The sequence below is a fragment of the Battus philenor genome, unplaced genomic scaffold, assembly GCF_028537555.1.
Source record: "Battus philenor isolate CCGP_79_NKW_IND1 unplaced genomic scaffold, ilBatPhil1.0.hap1 SCAF_16, whole genome shotgun sequence".
In the NCBI taxonomy this organism is placed as follows: Eukaryota; Metazoa; Arthropoda; class Insecta; order Lepidoptera; family Papilionidae; genus Battus; species Battus philenor.
Window position 1 is genome coordinate 10,937,451 of NW_027181678.1, and position 20,641 is coordinate 10,958,091.

Below are 20,641 nucleotides of genomic sequence, written 5' to 3' on the forward strand. Positions count from 1 at the left end.
TCCAGGCGGCATTTGCGTGGAACGTTTCAGGCTATTTAATTTTCCTACTGTCGACAAAGAGCTTAGCTTTGTAAGTTTCTATTTTCTACACCTATTTTAATATTTATTATTTTTATAAGAAATGTAAGAAAACTTTAACCATGTATTAAAAATAACGTTTTTAATATATTACGTTTTGTACTAAAAATAAAGTGAAGGCTTTCAAATTCAGATTTCCTACAGAAATGAGTGAATTCAATAATAGGAAAGAACTGCTGATTAATGATGAACTGCTGAATGAACCGCTAATATATATATATGTGTGTGTGTATATGTGTGCGTGTGTGTGTGTATATATATATTACTTAAGTGTACATCGCTCGTGGTCTCTTACTCTGGGCGTCATTAGCATTTTTATGAACGAGCCACGGAGTGGGCTATGGTTGAGATTTCTCTACGAGATCATGTCAAGCATAAGGAAATCCGTAAACGAACGAAAGTAGCCGACCTAGCCCAGTAGATTGACAAGTTACAGTGACAATGGATACTCCACATAATGCGCAGAATACATGGCGGCAGAGGCCTCAAGATTCTAAAGTGGAGAGCACGGCTTTGAGACGATCTTTACGTGGTCGTAGGAAGATGCTGGATGCAGAGAAAACTAGCAAGTGTACATACAAGTTTTAAATAGCATTATCTTAATATTCAATGGTATTACACTACACGAGGTGCATTAATAGGTACATATCAGAAAAAAAATGTAGTGTATCACTAAAATATTTATCACTATATAAATACTTTATCATTATAGATAAATTACTAATAATAATCACTCATAGAAGCCGTCTCCATAATATCGTCAAATATTGTATCAACTTCTTACTTTTTACTATTAAAACTTTGGTAATTATAAAACTTTATGTATAATGTTTGCAATATTTTTGTAATGGTTTGGTCACTGTTATCCTATCGGTATTTACAGAATTGTAGCAAACGGGTTTAAAGCAGTAGGAAGTGGATGGCACGAAGCCTAAACCTGGTTCCCCACGTAGGAGAATCCTTCATGGAGCGGTCTAGCGTATGAGACTCCAAGAGAGAACCTCACGACGAACTTACGACTTAATGTTAGTACGCGTTTAGCATTCAAACTTAAAAGCGCCTAAAAGACCGAACCTCGATTTAGTCCTTTGATATTAAAATTGACTAACATCACTGCCACTCCGAAAAGCGTTTTTTTTTTAAATCGCTCTAGCTATTGGGGCCTCTCGCTCTCTCCTATTGTATTTATGGGACAGGAGTTAACAATCCTATTATATTTTTAAAATAATCTTTTATTTCTTTGCTCATCTTTCATTCGTCGTATGATATTTCTTTCTTCGTCTTACATTCTTCAATTTTTCTAGCATTCCATTCTAATTTTCTTTTCATGCATCACCTCACTTTCATCACCCCATTCCTCAACTATAACAGATACAGGTATTTATTATTTTTATTATTACAAGCTTACATTTTGGCTTTGCTAATCAATACCCTCATTTAATATACTTATTAATTTCACATTTTATCACAATTAAACATTTTTTTAGTTACATCACTTTCTGATTTATTTATTTTCTCTTTATTTATTTCACATTAGGGTTTTACTTCTTCGGAAAGCGATAGCGTTGGGAGTAGTGACGGAAGAAACTTCAATAATGGCGTTGCATACTGTCACTTTGTTCTTAGTGACATTTTGCTATAGCTGTTGCGCAGTGGGAAGAAGCCGCCGAAGAAGACCTCCGATATCTCTCGCTTTTGACGTGCGCATTAAAAATGAATTTATCATCCAAGACGACAACTGGATATCTAACTAGGTTCTATGCACATGGTCTATGTTCTATGTACATCCTTATAGATGTATGTATTATGAATATGTCGAAAGCTTGATCTGGATCTCACACCCACACGTTTTTCTGCTCAGAAGAAAGGATCGGAGAAAACGCCCTCTGGCGTTAAATTCTCTTGTACATAAATATAGCGATCTGTTATAGGTATAAAAACTTTATTTTAACTTATTTGTCAACATAAGCCCTTAAAGCTTATACACTCATTTCCAGACATGATAAAAAGTGATTATTTTGAAATAGGTTGCGCAATTTTTTTTTATTGGAATGCGTCACTACAATTTTTCGCGGTACAAGTCTGCAGATATAGATAATAAACAATACGAAACGAAAACTCTTTTTCTTACTTTATCATCGTTACCTTAATATTTCTGAAACTTGATTTCCGGTAGTGTGGTCCATACATTAATTGACAGCAAATAAAGAGGTACATTCACCCCCTTTAATATTTTACACTAATGACCAATCACCATGTATACTTTTATTTTGGTGTATCAATTTTGTAGAAAATAAAATTTTAAAACAGGTTTTCAAGATTTTTTCATATGGCAAAAAAGACAACTTTCGTTAAGATTTATGATAACACATTGTTTAATTTTCCAACAGTCTTGGTAAAGTAAGCGATATTTTAGCTTTAGGATACTGGGATAATACATATATTAATCGGGATAGTAAATAAAACACCAATATCTTTAAATAATCAATTCTTATTTATCCATAACAGGGAAAACATAACTGATTTATAATAATTTACGTCAATTGAGAGCTCAATTGTTGTTCTACGAGTAGGATAATAAGTTCAGTTTTATCACATGAACATTAACATCAAATAGATTAACCTAATGGTACATGATTGTAAATATCATTCAACTAAAATGGTAATGAAAAAGAACGATTCAAAAATACAATTTGTTTTCTAATCCATACTTCGGACGCGGTACAGTCAGCAACGAAACAAAATTAACATGAGTTTACATGTGTGAGGTTTATATCATCATACATATCAACAAACGCTACTATATAGTTACAAGGTATATATATCGGAAAAAACTATTACAGGAAGCACTTATTATAGATATATAAATTGTAATTCATATTTTGTTGCTAACTGATTTTACCCACCTTTACATTAATCTGTAATAAGATTTTATTCTATCAGTCGTTTGAATCACAGTTCAAAACACCTTAGCAAGAAGTGGAGCATTTTCATTGGTAAATTATGCTTCTACATATAGAATAAATTTGGTAATATCTTTACTGTCCGTTGAACAAGATTATATATATATTTTAGATGAAGTATCATTTAATAATAAATGAAGACAGTCTATGTACAAGTCATCCGGCCGACACCCATGGATGTGAATGTAGGGCCTTAGGTGATAAATGGAAATGTTTAAATATATACAATCATATTGTAAGTGCAAGTGAAAAACAACTACATCAATATAACAAACTGTAAAAGAATCTTCCTTTGATTTAATCATGTGAAGCGAAATAAAGACAGTTATATATGTACCGGCTACGTGGTGATCTTTGGGTAAGGCCTATGCCTTGCAGTGGGCCTCTATCGCCTAATGTGATGATAATATGACCAAGAGGTTTCCAGAAATCACTGATACTAAAAGTGGTTATAAGCGCTTGCAGATGGCTTGGGTGTAACTATTAAAATTGATGAGAACTAGGAGATTTCCCTCAGAATGAAATAACTCCACTCATAGTGGAAACATGAGTTTACAAGGATCAACTTTAAGAGAATTTTAAAAAATTAAATTTCAAAACACATGACTAACCATATAAATATGTTTTTGGAGTGTCTGTATATGCATTTGTTTACACAATTTACAATTTTTAAGACATCAAAAATTTTATACGAAAAATACGACATTAATCATAAGGAAAATAATCTAAAACCTTAATAATAAATATGTTGACACAAACAGCAATTTGAACAGAATCAATAAATCAAAACAAAAATTCCTACATAGCAATTTTCAGTTCACATTTGTTTCAACAATAAAGCATTCATTTAAATTTACAAATAAACATTTACCACAACAAATTATTACCAAATATTCATAAATTCTGTTAAAAATTAGGTTTACATATTCAATTTTAATTAAATATTTTTCCTTCGCCGATATATAGGACGACATATTGATTTTTTAGAGAAACATATTACTTTTTATGTTCAAAGTCTAAGCTTTGAGGGAATAAGTGAGTGTATAGACTTATGCGCTGTAATAACAAAATTACTGGTTGCAGGTAAAGTGAACGGTAAGAGATCACATGGACGATTTGGCTCGTGACCCGGAGTCTCTATTTCTACTGCTCTGAAAGCCTCGGATGATAGGATGGTACGAAAAGAGCTCGTCATCGATTTTATCAAAACCATTACTAAACGCGTACGACCTTCAAAAATAAAGAAATGTCATTGCCATGTTGAGAAGTTTAGAAAGCTAGCAAGTCATTGAAACGTCTTAAAGATTCTACCCTATGCAACATATAGGAACGTGTCATGTATGTCATGAGCTTGATACACTCTAATATGCCTACATCTGCATATCACCTATGGCAAAACATTCTTGTCTACATTTTATTCCCACTTTGTACATGAGTGAAATTTTTAATAGTTTCAGACATAAAAAAAATATAAATTCATTGTACATTTTTAGCATTTTGGTTTTCAATACCCAATAATTGTACTTCTTTGATTTATGATGAGATCCTACGATATGTGATATAGTCCAAGAGCCTGTTAGCGTCAAACTTATTATTTTATAACAGATGAAAGATGATTAACGCATGTACCGTTCACTAATACAAGCGATGGTCGACTACGAAGTTTGACTTATGGTGGCTTTAACAGGTACCAAAATAAAATAACTTCATCATCATCAAAATGAGATGTCCATGGTCACAAGTCATGAGTCTACAGTTGGACATAGGTCTTTTAAAGCGGCCTAAACAACCCAGATGGAAGCGGTCTCTTATGGTCTGAACGAGGTTGTTCGTACAGTTTTTGTATGGTTGTTCTAACTTTTGTTGTTTAACTGTTCTCAGACTTTCATCAAACTGTACAGGATAATTTTCGATTTTTTTTTATCGTAATACTATCAGTAACTATGTCACCTAGACACTACCCACTATAATCTATCGAAACCACTGTATCGCGTTTTGAGTATACGTGCGGCGAGACGGGTGTATCGTCCCGCCCGTTCGCTCATCGCGGTGGCGCTTATGATTTTTCCTTGGCCCCCACCCCTATCACGCTTACCTAAGGAGCGGTACAGCGGTTTCGATAATACTACACTATTAACAACTATACCCTCCCTAAACTATAATGAATCATAACCTTCTTTACATTATTGCAATGAAGGTGGATTCTGTATTTGTTGATAATTCTTCAGTAGACAGACAATTTTAAGCATACCAAATTGTTGCTAGACCTTTATCTGATATAGCCACGATAAGTCAATTTTCAGTACACTGGCTCTTGCACTACTAGAAATAACATTAAAAAAAATAGATTTTTGAATAAAATTAAGAATCAATCCCTTTAAGTTAGCATTTATTACGAAAGTTTATTTTTTTTAATATAGGTGATTTTCTCACTTATTTTAAATAGAGCTTGTAAAACATCTTTGATGACATTAGAAGAAGCTGCCCATTGCATTGTTATTAATTTATATTCATTTAATTTCAAAATCAATCTAAATAATTTAGCTAATGGATGAAAATTGTAAAACACGAGCCAGTAGACTTATATGTAAAACATGAACAAAAATGTACTGGCCGAACTAGATGTCCAATATCATTCGATTAGTATTTTGTGTTTTAAAAAAACTGAACAAAAAACATAAAAAATATGCATTGATAGCAGATTAGAAATACAGTTGAAAACTTTCATTACATAATTATCTTTAAATATAAGAATAAGAATTTACATGTAAATTTTTCCTAAATGATTGTAATGTCTTATAACCAACACCTTCAAAGTTTTATGTGAGTCAAATACTTTGACATACAGACAATTCATCTTAATGTTCACTAAATACAGATAATATTATTTAGATTTGAAGAACATGGGTAGTTATAATTAAAATTATGTGAAACCAATTGTGTTAAGTGGTTTGATATCTTTTTAACATATTTAAGTAACACCATTTCCAATTTAATTAAAGAATATGTAGTAAGACATATTTAAACATATACTAATGTGTTAATTATTGAAGTTTTCATTATGGAAACACTTGTAAGAAACTATTTGTTGGCAACACTACATTATGGAAAGCAACCAGTGTGAAAAAATACAGATATTCGGATGTACATTTACCTAAAGGTATTGAGAATTTGTGTGTTTATTTTTAATCAGTTACTAATAGATCTAATAAGTAACAATTTTAGTTTGCCATCTCACTCTTACAAATTCTCAGAGTCTCACTTGCTCATTTGTAGAATGTTTTCTATAATAAGCCAACATTTTCACTTCTGGTAAATATACATCCGATCTATAAAGACAAACTGTTGAAGACATACTTTAAGCATAAGTTTTTGAAAACAAATATTGAATTAAATGACTTCATTACAAAGTTATATAGTTTAATTAATTCATTTACAGATAATGCAATAATATAGTTAGCACCACCATCGTTGGTAATAATGCTGACAGAGCATTTTTGACATAATTAAAGTGATATATCGAAATTAAGAGATCTTCACTTACATAAAAAGCGAGGGTTCTGTACAAAATATATAGCTTTAATTAATGCATTAAAGCTCAAAACAAATCTATTCAACTTCATGAGCAAAATTCAACAAAACGACCCGCAGTGTCAACACGATAAATTAAAATAAATAATTTTCAATAACATTTCTGTAATAACAAACAGTTGCAAACTTAGCTATGTACAATAGAATACTTAGCGCCACGCATAACTATCATTAGATAACGGTCATGACTCGAAAACTCACTGTCTGTTGATTAGATCACAAGCGGTAATAAAAACACTCATTAACACTTCACTTTTACTTTGAGACGTTATTCCTCATGCGATTGAATTATGTGAACTCGTTGAACTGCGCCAAAGCCGTCGTCACTCTGAAAATAATTAAAGTAAAAGTAATTAAAATCATGCATTGGTAAAATAATTATTAGTTGACATGGACATGTTTTTTTTTAATTATTTTCTATGTTGCGGGCAGAGAGAGAGTTTTAAGACAATTACCAAAATTTTTGACTGCCTTTTAAAGACAATAAAGATTTATTTTGAAAGTACTAAGGAAGAGGATACATCATGTATAATTATATCTTGGGTCTTCACACATCGAACCCCCGAATTTTGTACAATCATGTTTTAAATTTAAATATGTTATGTCACATACAATGTACTTTTATTACAATATCCTCATTATATTTGATGATCCTACCAAATTGGCGCCCAGTGCATTCGAACGCATGGAATCTGCTAATGGCATCACGGGATGTCGTTATTATCATCAACATTATTTAAGCTATAGGACGTCCACTGCCGGACATTGGCTTCCCTAAATCGATAACTTTCGTTCATCTATGGATCTCCTCATTCCTGATTCGATTTCGTTAAGAAATCCAAAGAATACCGACTCTCATCCAAAAAAATCATCAAATAATCGAAATCTTTAATAAGTAAGCAATGAAAGGTAGTTTTGCATAATGTGTTTTGTTTATTAAATATCCGCTACCACTGTTCACATTAATTTTGGCAACTTAATAGTTCTTATTTCCCGTATGGATACCATTCTACTATTCCTTCTTAAATCAATCTTCTGCCCTCATGCCTAATTGGCGCGCTGCGCTAGAATAGCATCAGCTCGTTTCATGCACGACAATTTCCCCTCCAACGTCCACCCCCTTCCCTAAAGTTTTTAAAGACCTCTTCCACCGCCCGTACTTGTCGTGCAGATGCGCGGCGTCCTGTCGCGCGTAGAGAAGCTTAAGTGCGCGCAGCACGCCCAGTTCCGCCAGGCGAGCCTGTCGCGCCGCCGCACCAGCCTCCCCGCGCCACACCAGATTGCCGGCCACAAACAGCGCCGCCTCCTGCAGCTTGCTCTCCGGGTGCGCCTGGAACGACACCTCACAACTCTCAAACAATTAAACAAATATGTATTTATTCGAATAAACTTTGAGAAGCGCTTTTAAATTGTCAAGACATTGATACATAGGTAAATGTGTCAACAAACCAAGTTCCACACGTTTCGAGAACCTTTCGGCCCCAAGGTCCAACAGGTGCGCAATAGATGTACCCCGTCCTCTACACTTAATTTATTTATTGATAGTTATGTATTGTTTATTTTTAATTATTATCAATACATAAAATAAAATCACATTAAATAAGCGTAACAAGTATTGTCTTAAACGGCGATAAAACAGAGGAATGTAGGGTGGAAGGATTTCGTGTGATATAAGAGGTCGGAAATCTAATGCACTAAAAAGTACTTACGTCACACAAATATAAAAGAAGTGCTTACATATTAAGTAATCGTGAACGTTATCCAGTGATAAGGAGACGTATATTTTAATTTAAAATCCTGATTTACTGTATATACATTATTGTTGTCAAACACAAAAATAACTATAAAATGTATTTTACAAATTTCAATATTTTGTCACATTCAATTGCAAGTTGTTAATTCTAAGGTTTATTTTTTTAACTAAAAAATTACTCACCAAATAATCGACTAATTTCCTTAAAACATCTTCATTAGCCATTATGAGATCCTTTGCTTTTTCTCCATCGCCAATATTGCCTAATATGCACAAAGCCTGTTCCTTTACTTCAGCAGGATATGAACCTTCTAAAACCACAATTACAGCCTGAAATATTTAAAAAAATAATTACTTTCAAATTACAGTCCCAAATAAAGACAGTAATTTTATAACTATGTATAGATATTAATTATGCATTATTGACTCTTTAATTGTTAGACTTCTTTTGAAAGATATGGTTGTTAAAACACATCATTATTTAATTTAAGATTAACATTGTAGGCAACATTAGATTTTAACGAATAAAACTATTCAACAACTAACAACTGTTTTGATCAGTTTTTAACAGTATATAGTTGTGGCCAAGATGGACTCGAAATTGAGTGCAGGTACAAGACTGGCTTTCTTTACTCCCTGATGATACCTATATCAGAAGAGTCTCACATCTGTTAAATTTTTAAACACCACACCTCCTACAACATTTATATTTTGGCAATGTGTTCAATACATTGCAGATTATCTCCTTAATAAAACAGCAGTGGTAAAAGCCACATTTAAATTTAATATGAACTGCATTTTGTAAGGACAGTTTTACTGATCCATTTAAATTTTATATTATTGTAGTGTAACTATAAATATAAACAACTAAAAAATATTTATACCTCATGATAAAAAAACAAAATACAAAGACACTGAAAAACTGAGAAACTTTTTTTTAATACTACTTTAATTGCAGATAATACATTAAAGCCAGCTATGTAAAATATTTTTTTTAAGTTAGACAAGGAAAGATAATTTACACATACCTGCATAACTTGCGAAGAATATTCGCTCATTATGGCGTCTATGTGCTGTCTCGTTGAGAGTAAATTCCTAAGCAATCCCAGCGTTTTCATAATAACTCGCGTGTCGCTGTCGCCAAGCAATCGGAACATCTGCTCAGTGCCCAAGCAACATAGAATGCGTTGTTTAACCTTCTGCTCTGCCTGAATTGAAATAATTAAAACATAATATATTAAAATTACCATAACTTTATTTAAATTTAAGCATTGTCAATATTTTAATGTAAAAATTTAAGTCACCTGAAACGCCATGTTCATTAAGGCCCAAATTCCATTTAATCTTAGAGCAGCTTCAGGCCTTTTCGTTAAATTGCATAACATTTCTACAGCACCTATAAAAAATTAATTCAACTTAAACAGAATTTCACATATTAAAATTTATTTGTCAATCCTAGCCAAGAGAGAGTTTGTTTCAAATATTTGTTGACAAGTCACAATTCAATAGAAGAAATAATGTATGTTATAAATTATTATTGAAAATTCATGTCTTAAAAATAAACCAGGATTAGTTTAAAAATAAGTTTTTCATTTCATATACTGCAACATTTTAGTAATAGGGTGATTAACCAAAGAAATCCTAAAATATAATTATTAAAGCGGTGAAATTACTAAGCTTCCCGATAATACTGATTTGGATGCTTTGTGCATCCAATGCTTTTTCAATAAATGTATGATGCATTAAAATATCTCTTGTTTCGGTGTGCTCTAAGGCAAAGTCCTCCTCCTACTTCATTCATTGCCTCCAATGAGCTGCTGCCCTGAGCCACATGGTGCCTAACATCGTTCTTAGTTCGTCCGCCCATCTTCTAACTTTTCAACCCTGATTTCTATGCTTGTTCCTGGTTTACCAGACAGCCACCCTTTTGCTCCATTTGTCATCTTTACTTTGTAGCGTATAAACCATCCGCCTCCATTTTTGTGGATCAATTCATGTCACGTGTCGGTCACCTTTGTTCTACCCCGTATTCCCTCTGTAGTCTCCATTTCTGTTTTTGTCTTTTAGTTTTATGCCCAGGACACTTCTTTCCATGGCTCTCAGACATCTTGCCAGTTCCCCTCTGTATTGTTTTATCAGAACCCAAGTTTCAAGTTCAAGTTTCGCAGCGATGTGTGATCTTTTCTTCATATCCATACCAAGTTCTCTCCTTCTAATTATTTTTTGTATTGCCGGATATTTCCTATATCTAATATCAATTTTTTGGACTAGTTATTTAAACAATTGATCCTTACTGAACGATATTGTCTGTCCTAGATACAGATATTTTGTCACATACTTTTTTTTATTATCTACTTGTACACACCACTATCTGGTTTTGGACAGAATTTTACATTTTCAATGTGCTCTTTATTTCTATATGTTATAATCTTTATCACATTTTGTCACAGCAAAATTTTTAATTTATTACATTATTTATAGTTTTTTTTTAATATATATATTTTATTATTATCTTCATATCTTCCTTACAATTCTTGTTTTACTTTCATTTTCATTTCCTCCTGTTTTTACACCCTTACCCGTGTGGATAGCTTTATTTTTCAGAACTGATTCTTTTGATCACATCCTTAACTATGGGCCTGCAGTATTTGAGAAACTCAGGCCTATCTTTATCGTCATATATTAGTGATGCGATACTGACCTCGTTAAATACTCGAGTTTATAGCATAGAGTTTGTCAATTTTTTAGCTTTGGAGGTGTTTAAATCTAAATAATGTAAAATTTCTCAAAAATGGATTAATTTTTGGAGATGTTATTAGTTACCTTGATCAAGCATAGGTTCCTTGGCCGGAGAGAACTCGAGCAGTAAGTTGCAGAGAGTAGACGATCCGACTGTAAGCAGTTCAGTGCCGGGCGAGTCGTTCAGCAACTGCATGAGAGGTCGCCACACCGCATGGTCCTACTCACGAGCACAAATATTGTTAAACTTGCTGTACTCACATATAAATACTTTCACTTAATTAATGTTAGACGTAGCATGTATGCATGTTAGCCTTGTGTTTAAGTGACTTACATAGGCAGATCATAGAATCTATTTCAGTCTTGCGGATTGCATAGTTATGAGCATCATACAATTTATCTGTATACACTAACAAAAATTATAATGTGAGCCGAAAACTTGAAGTTTCTTAAAAAAAACCACATCTATTGAACTTACTCTAATTTCATATAAACCACGCTCGTAATTACCTTTGTAGCATTTTTCAGTCTTACCTATTCCTAATAGACAATATTAAATAGAAATGCAGTAAAATGTACGAGTAGCTATTATAATTTTTTGTAAATGCTGTATTTAAGTGAAAATGTATTTGCCATTGAAGGTAGAACAAAAAATGATTATTATTTCAATATTTATAGTTACCTGAAATGTAGTTCTTAACTGCTGAACAGATCTAGAAAGGGAATGGAGACACCTTACGGCTGCTAATCTCACCTTAAAAAATGTTATTTTGATTATAACCATTTCCTATTAAATTTATATATAAATTAACAAAATTTTAGACAAAGATTTTCTATAATTGTAAGTAAACAAGTTCAAATCACCAGAAGACATTAATAATAATGAGCTAAAGATGCGTTTATAAGTACAACTTTAATTTGCACATTCATTTTTTTATTTGCTTTGTCTTGCATAGGTTATTTCTAATTGTCTGCCCTAAGCTCAGCGTGTCAGTTTTAAATCTGTGACTTGGCGTACTCTTGCATTAAGTTCTGTTTAATCTGTTATTTATGTTTACCTGACAATGGTAAACACATTGTCAAACACAGCGACAAAGATATTGCTATTTTCGTGATGGCTATTATCATCGGCCAAGAAGGCAATTATTAAAAACCAACAGACATATGAATCGCTGTTTAAACTTTACGTGAAAGAAAATTTAAAGAGAGGTTGCTGCTTTTTTTATAAATGGCCACGAATGAACCCTTCTTTAAATTTCTTCATAATTCTTGACTCCCACTAATCTCGTTATCTAGTAAACAAAATATAGTAACTGGGTACTTACGGAAGGTTCTGGATTGTTCATTCCATGAACAACATGCACCATAAGCCCATGAGTCTCAATTATTCTTTTCCTAATATCTTCATCATTGGCTCCCAAAGACGCGAAGCATTTGAACGCTCCTTGCTTAGCAGCTGCCGAGGGGCAGTCCACTATGTCCGCCAATGAACTCATTAGATGATTGGATATAGCAGCTAACCTTTGTAGAGACGTATCCACCTGCCATATAAAAAATCGTTGCTTATACCACTTTTCACATATCTACCCTCTGTAGGCAACATTTAGAAACGTTTGAAATTATTTTTATATTTGTTATAGCCCCACTATAAATATAAATTCTTAATATTTTTTTATTTTACATGTAAGACAATAAAAAATATACATAAATGAAATATTTCAAGCATTTACGATAACACAGAAGTCACTGTAAATATTGAATACCTTGACTTAACAAAAAGACATTCTTTAATAGGAGCAACACTAATAATGAAATGAAATAATCGCTAATATATAATGAAAAAATCGACAGTAAAAATAAATAGTAGCTTCTACGCAGATATTTGACATATCTTAAAACAAAATATTGTAAAAATTATATGTAATAAAAGTAATTCTTTGTATAAGTAAATGTAATTTTTTTCAGTAAAGGTATCATTGTGAATATGCACTTAAATGCCCTATTTAAAAGGTAAAAAGCAGAAACTAAAAATTAAGTAATGTAATTGTAATTTTTAAATAAAAGAAATAATTCATGACTTTTACATGGTTTCTATAGTTAATTTACTGTATTTTTGATCTTCATTACTGTCTTATATTGTGTTTAGGTTTTTTTTCACATTGAACCATGTTCTTTTTTTAAATTAAGAGGTTGTACTCATCTATCATTAATATATGCTGCACTAGTTTCATGGTTTACTATATTGTATTTGTATACATTTGTGTTGACATTGTTAATATGCATTGAAATTGAAAATACAAAGTAATTTAACTTAAAAAAATATATCTAATCATTAATTTTAAAAACACTAAATACCTCTGCTAAGTATGCTAATGTTTCTGCAGCAGTTGCTCTAATGTCTTCAGGCATGTCTTTTGTACAAAGCCGAGCCAGACAAGGCAATGCACCAAACACAACCCTGCAAAAACAATACATTTCATATTATTACAATTACACAACTGTTAATGAAGACTGCGGAGACTTTATTAGCTGGCTGCTATGATGATTGATTTTCAATTTACATTCAAGACCACAAAGTCAACAACCTTAAAGATAATTTTTAGATGAGGCAATTTCAATGTCAACATTCAATTTTGTAGATAAATATATAGATAATTGACCCACATTTCTACACTGCCAGGTTTGGCGACAATACAATGTTCTGGATTGGCAACTACCCAATAAGATTGCATTAATTAAATGAGACCATGTTAACATTACTTCAATTAGAAATAGTGAGTTCATTGTGCTTGTCACATCTGTTACTGATGATAAAATAATAATCAATATAATGCATTCCTAGTGATAGACTTATGGGTCAGAAACAGTTTTTCAGTTTTAGGCTTCATTAGCAAGCTCACAGTCGATCAGAGAGAGAATAGGCTATATTGTGATTTGTCTATGCAGAAGATAGCCACTGGGGCCTTGAGATTCTAAAGACGATATGACGGACTGGCAAATGCAGCATATATCGTCAATTCACAAAGTGGATAGACTATCTTATTAAGACCATTGCAAGATGAAAGCCTGTTCCAATAGGTCCTATAGGGAATCTATGGCGGGAAGCCTATGTCTAACAGTGTATGTCCTACAGCTGAAATGAAGATGCTTTTTTAAAAATAAGATTTCATTATGCAAGAATTGACAGGGCTCAGAATTTCAGTTAAAATATCTTATTAAATGTATAATAAATATATAAAATGACATTAGTCAAAATCTTTTGAGTAATAACATTAAAGTATCAACATCATCATCATCATTTCAACTGTAGGACGAAAAACACATTGATAGGTTGCACAATAGAGTTAGCCAGGGCTTGATCTGTTGCTTTTGTTAAGAACCTAACTTTTACTGCTGGGCAAGTGGCATTTGCAGATTTCAGAAAGTTCCTAAGAGTAACTCAAAGGCTCTCTGAAGAGCCCCGGCTCGGCCTGTTACCTACTATTATTAGATTATTATATGGCTTTAACTTACCGATTGTCATCAGGTGGTAAGGCACCAGCTCGATGGATAAAAGTAAGACATCGAGCAGCACCCATAGCAACTGGCAATGGCTTATCACGCGACACTAGAAATGTTAGAAGTTCGGGTATCGTTTTATCTCCATGCCTAAAATAAAAAAGTATAATATCAATAATATAGACATAGAAAAGCGTCATGAGAGAATAAAACGTCAGTATTAGTGTCATATAGATAGGAATTGGTTATAGGTGTAAAAAATCAAAAGGGTAAATGTATAGCTCATTTGTCAGGCAAAGTATTAAATCTTTTAAGCCTATCTCCGATCCACCTGTATAAAGCAATTACTCTAAAATATGTTACATTATTTAATCTCTCTATTGAATTTTAAAAGGTCAATGACTTCTGGCAGTACACTGCAATTAATTATAACATGTAGTTATTCAGAATTTCGAAAATATTCATTTTTACTACATTATCATAATGTTATTTGTAATTTATTATACCATTGATTTTTAGATATGGTGCACCATAATTGGCAACAAATAAGCTATATGCAATTAAAGATTTAACACCTATACAATCATCCTATTTACATCAACAAAGGTTGGATATTCAGATGCATATTTATCTTTTTGATTTATGGCTATGTAATTATGGAGGCAGTTTTAATAAGTTACTAATAGATAAATATAATAACCTATTTCTGGAGTCCCTTTCCAGGCACCAGGCAAAGATTGTAGTTCATCTCACTTGTGCAAACAGATGTAGTTATCTGCCTTATGGGATTATTCAGAGCTCTCTAGCAAAACGAATGCGCTTTCCGTAATAAGCCACCTGTTTCAATTTAAGTAAATATGCATCTAAATATCGGATCTTCATACATCTATTTAAATCTTAGATATACATAACAAAAACATTGATATAATTTAAACATTGATTTAAACTTATAATTTCTTAATTATTTATTAAATGATTTTTTACCAATGATTATTAAATTATATTGTGATAATTTAAAAATAAAAAGATGGCATAGGTTAAAATTATACCTTGTATTCAGAGCAACTTGAGAAACATTAGCATTTTCAAAACACATGGCAGCCAACAGATCGAGTGCAGGAAGAGCACGAGCGGGCGGAGGAGTTGTGCGAGAGGACAAAAGCGCTGCGGCTGCTCCACATGCCCCAGCAGCGCAAAGTGCCTCTTGTTCTAGAGGTCCTCCACACCAGATGGATAAAATACGCACAACACACGCCCTTGCGGTAGGTGAACCTTCACGAGCTATTTCTGCATACCAAACACACTACATTAATATTAATCACAAATACATAAAAAATGTGTTTCTTTAGACATGAATATATTCAAGGTTTACGGTTCATGAATTGTATATTTGTCTCTGGAAAGGTTTCGGCAACTCATTTTCTGTCAAAATATAATGGAATTGAATTGTAAATAATTGATTCATTAACAACTGAATTTACAATTTATTGATTTCACTTCAATTGTTCCCAATGATAAATGTGCACTCAAATGTTTGCTCAAATACTTTGCTGCTTCCATTTATCTTTAAAATTCATTAAATTCATAAAACATATAATTTTAGTAATAAGCTCTTAAATACTCATTTCAATCAACAGATAAAACATAAAGTTGATTAAAATTTATTGCTTCTGAAATTATAAACACTTCTATTAACAAGTATAAACATTAACTTAAATGAAGTAAATAAACAATCATAGGAGAAAAGTACATACGTGTGAGCCTAGATAGCAATCTCATATCAGTCGGCAATGCTGTAATTGGCGCTGGTGGGTGTAAGAAAATACTTCGCAATGCACAAAGTGTTGCCTCAATCAGCTTTGTGCCAATTGGAACTGTTTTCAACAATTCCACTAAAGATATAGCAGCACCTTGTTCAACCAATGAACTAACATTTTCAGCGGTACCTTTTGCCAATGAACCTGTTTAAAACAATTTTTCAATTAAAACTTTTGTTTTAACCAGTTATTACACATTTAGATGGAAATTGATGTAATGTTATTTGACTAACAAATTATAGGAGATCGATTTAATATCATTAACCAAAAAAAAATTATGGTGACTACATCACTGACAGATGTAGCTTGCTTTAGCTCGTGGACTCCAGTTTAGCTAGCTTTTATCCAATGCAACTGTAAAAGCCTCTAGACTAACTTTAATATCAACAGACTCAATAAATATCTTGCTATCTCACTCGCAAAACCAAAACCTGGATTTTTTTCAATACTAAAGTGCTTTCCAAATCCTAGTTTCCAATCTCACATTCTTAATGTAACTATTTCATTATATATATATATATATATTCCATTAAATGAAATATATATATTCACTTAATGGAATTAATGGAATATTTAAAGACAATATCTACTGTTTATATTATTAACATGTATAATTATTCAAGGCAAGTCAATAAAAGTAATAACAGATGTGCAGTATTCCTTTGTAGGTTAACAAAAAGTTACACAAATTGTTAGTGAATAAAGTTCCAATTTAAAAAAAGGGGTGATTGGTTATAGGTGCAAAAGCTTTAAAGGGTGAATGTATAGCTCATATGACAGTAAAAAACTTTAAAGCATTTATTTTTACATGGTTACAGTGATTTCTTTTCTACAGGTGATTGGAATATTTTTAATCACCTGTAAAAACTGAACTATGAAACATGTTAAATTATTTCTTTTTTCTATAGGAATATAACAGACCAGTAAATCTTAGCAGTTAAAAGTCAGCAGAGACAGATTTTGCAAACACTTTTATCATTACTATATTATCATTACATTATTTATTATTTCTAAAACCTTTAACTTTTGGATAGTGAATATCATACATTAATTATCAATTATTGAGAGGAAATGAGCTACACATTCACCCATTTAAACATTTTACACCTATAACCAATTACCTAATTGTTTTATTGTAACTATCCAGAATGATTAATTCAATAGATGTATTATTCTATGACAAATTTTTCAAAAACATTGCACTAGTAGTAGGACATGTTGACACAAATGTTTGGTAAAGCACATAAGTTCCCCTCTTAGCCATAAAAACGGATTTTAAATTTATTATAACATTTTTCTTAAAAAGTTAACATTTGAAAATCTATCATTCTACAGGTGAACACAATTCATTCCATAACAAAATTTAAAGCAAAAGTTGCCTGTTTAAAGCTTTTACTTATTTCATTCTTCTTTATATGTTACATATTAGGATATACCTTTTACAAGTTAATAGTTAACAGAACTATAATTAAATATAAGAAACTAATAACATATTCAATGATGACAAACAAATTGTGCCATAATAGATTACATGCTGTAACATATTACTACTATCTACAAAGAATAGGGCTAACAACATTGATATCAGAGGTCAACGCAACATTCACTGTTTATGAATATTAAATACTTGAAGATATTTTAAAGCATACTCATTAGTTTACTTATGAATCGAGATTTTAATAATTACAAAAGTTTCACCGATATGATGAAAAATAAATTACCGATAGTAATCGTAGCTTCAAGTCTTATGTTTGGATCAAGTGTTTCGTCCGCCATCAGCTGCAGCAGCCGCGGTACAATTCCTTGTTGTATAACAGAACTCTTCTGCCGATTACTTCCGATTACCGAGTTTTTTAAAGTCACCAACGCCTCTAACGTTTTGGCATCTTCAGATGAATACAGTTCGTCGATATATGAACGAGAGCTTTCAATATCCTTGCGGTAAAACAATATAGGTTATACACAAAAAATTAAAATAATGATTGATTTTATACACTTCTAGCATGAAAAATAAGACTTACCATGAATATCGTGAGCTGCTGCATGTCTCAGAAGATCTACGCAGCAATATTGTTAAAAATATCTCAGAAATTATTCTGAAACCGATTGGCGAATACGCTGTCGCTGTCAATTTCACCGAACCATCTGTCACTTTTAAAGTAAGAAAGTACAATAAGTTACAAAAACAAGGTCCAAAATTATTAAACGGTTACACTGTTTACATACTTTGCTTATTTATGTAGTATAATTATTTAATTCTTAATAGCCTAACTTTGTCCTTAAATCAAGAAAGTTTGTGTAACAAAATTACTTTATGTAAAATTAAATATGAGGATTAGAAGTATCGGAATGATTGAACAAAAATAAATCGTATATGTAATTTTCTATAGGTATTATAATGACTGATATATGTTATGATAATTAAAACTTATTTTTCTTTACAAAATTCGTTATTTGTGTACATAATGAAATAATAAATGTTTGTATAAATTCTTCGCAATTTTTTGGGCATGTGGTAAAATTAACATAATAAGTGGCAGCACTGACTTATGGCAAATTATATTATTTGTTTGTAGTGTTCCGAGTTAAAGACTTTCATAATTGTGGTATTTTCATCGCAAGTTTTGCATGGACATTATTAGTGCTTGAAATTTCATTGTTTAATTTACTGGGAATGGTTTTTTAAGTTAACTAAAGTTTATAAATATACTTAAACAATGGCAGACTCCGGAGTTGACACCAGTAATGAAAGTAGTGATAATCAAAATTTAGACCATATTCCGTGTATAATTGAATTTAATCCATTGGCTAATCCCTTAAATGTATCAGGGAATAGAAGAATTACGAAAGACTTTTTTGGCGAACGTCACGATTTAATTGGCAAAATAAAATGTTCTACCAAAGCTAGACATTGCAGAATTAAATACAGATATAATGGTGCAGTTTACTCGACAAGAAATCAAAAATTACGATTTGCTGCATCTACAAATAACTCGGAACTTGTGTTGAAACTTTTGTTGTCAGGTGCTGATCCAAATTCTTCTGATGAACACAAAAGAAGTCCCTTACACTTAGCTGCTTGTCGTGGATATGCCGAAGTTGTGAAAATACTTTTAAGTCACGGAGCCAACCCCAATATAAAAGATACTCTTGGTAACACACCTTTACATCTTGCGGCATGTACTAACCACATACCAGTTGTAATAGAATTACTGGATGCAGGAACTGATGTTAGTTCCAATGACAAGAATGGTCGAAATCCGATTCAGTTAGCACAGAGCAAATTAAAATTGATTCAAATGCGTCCAAGTGGAGCAGGTCATTTTGAGGAAACAAGGCAGCTCATAAGTGAAATTTGTTTAGTCGTCGAGATGATGTTGAAATATATGAGAACCCGAAAAGCTGATTCTGCCGATATAGAATCCGTCCGTGAGAGACTTGAGCATATTAGTACTAGAGAACAAGTGGAGTCGGAGGTACAAAACTTACTCGACAGTCTTGACTCCTTAAAGCTGAGATAAATTACTGCATATAATTTTATATTAATTAAATAGTCAATAATGTTTATTAATTTCATTTATTTTCTTTCAACCAAATAAAAATTTTAAATACTAAATGTATATTATATTTTTTTATAATGTTACTTTGGAATTCTCTTGGCTAATAATTTGCTTATTATTTATATAAGCATCATGTATTTGTCTTGATCAAATATGTTTTAAGCATAATATGAAGTAAGAAATGTGTACATCACTGGATTATTAAATAAAAATGTTTGATTTTAAGAAGGGTATTATTTAGAAACAAAAGTAATTTTATTATATTATTTATTAGTAACATCTTCATAAACTTTTTAAGTTAAAATTTTCCTTGAAAATGGAATGACTTCAATCCTCAGTTTTCAACATGTTGAATATATTCTGGATTTATTTTGAACTGAACAACATTTTTTATTTGTATTGTTAATGTACAATTTTAACTACTTATAGCAAAATAGATAAAAATGTTAACATAAGTGAATTTGATTTTGTCTACTGTAGTGTTACACTTATATACAATTAAAAAAAGAATATTATTAAAATTCATAACTAATTATAAAAATAGACAATTATTTTAGATTTATAAATTCATTACATGATTAAATAACAAAAACATGCAACTGGGGTTTTGCTACAGTAGGCAAATGCCATGCAATTATGGCA

The 20,641-nt window shown here is 31.7% G+C and overlaps 2 protein-coding genes across 3 annotated transcripts; one reads left to right on the forward strand and one right to left on the reverse strand.

Moving 5' to 3' along the window:
• Positions 1-5,689: 5,689 nt before the first annotated feature.
• On the reverse strand, positions 5,690-18,572 carry LOC137919181 (armadillo repeat-containing protein 8-like). 2 transcript variants are annotated; one of them, XM_068762171.1, is made up of 14 exons: positions 18,461-18,572; positions 18,161-18,374; positions 16,377-16,583; positions 15,672-15,909; positions 14,638-14,772; positions 13,480-13,582; positions 12,450-12,665; positions 11,807-11,878; positions 11,209-11,344; positions 9,690-9,781; positions 9,414-9,593; positions 8,569-8,715; positions 7,793-7,962; positions 5,690-6,960 (listed from the first exon to the last, which is right to left on the reverse strand). In XM_068762171.1, the coding sequence occupies exons 1-14, from the start codon at positions 18,482-18,484 to the stop codon at positions 6,921-6,923; spliced, it is 1,974 nt and encodes a 657-aa protein (XP_068618272.1). In that variant the 5' UTR covers positions 18,485-18,572; the 3' UTR covers positions 5,690-6,920. The 2 variants fall into 2 exon arrangements, with proteins under 2 accessions (XP_068618272.1, XP_068618271.1); XM_068762170.1 differs by having other exon boundaries at positions 7,775-7,962.
• A 424-nt stretch (positions 18,573-18,996) lies between these two features.
• On the forward strand, positions 18,997-20,192 carry LOC137919382 (ankyrin repeat domain-containing protein 54-like). The gene has a single exon (XM_068762444.1). The coding sequence runs from the start codon at positions 19,157-19,159 to the stop codon at positions 19,958-19,960; it is 804 nt and encodes a 267-aa protein (XP_068618545.1). The 5' UTR covers positions 18,997-19,156; the 3' UTR covers positions 19,961-20,192.
• Positions 20,193-20,641: the final 449 nt, after the last annotated feature.

Bases quoted from the DNA above. Each gene is read 5' to 3' on its own strand.
- LOC137919181 (XM_068762170.1), bottom strand. From the start codon at position 18,484: ATGCAGCAGCTCACGATATTCATG. The intron at 11,345-11,806 runs GTAACTATAAAT...GCTCGTGAGTAG, and splicing joins AGTTAAGAACTACATTTCAG to GACCATGCGGTGTGGCGACC. The intron at 9,782-11,208 runs GTAACTAATAAC...AATTTTTTATAG, and splicing joins GGAACCTATGCTTGATCAAG to GTGCTGTAGAAATGTTATGC.
- LOC137919382 (XM_068762444.1), top strand. From the start codon at position 19,157: ATGGCAGACTCCGGAGTTGACACCAGTAATGAAAGTAGTGATAATCAA.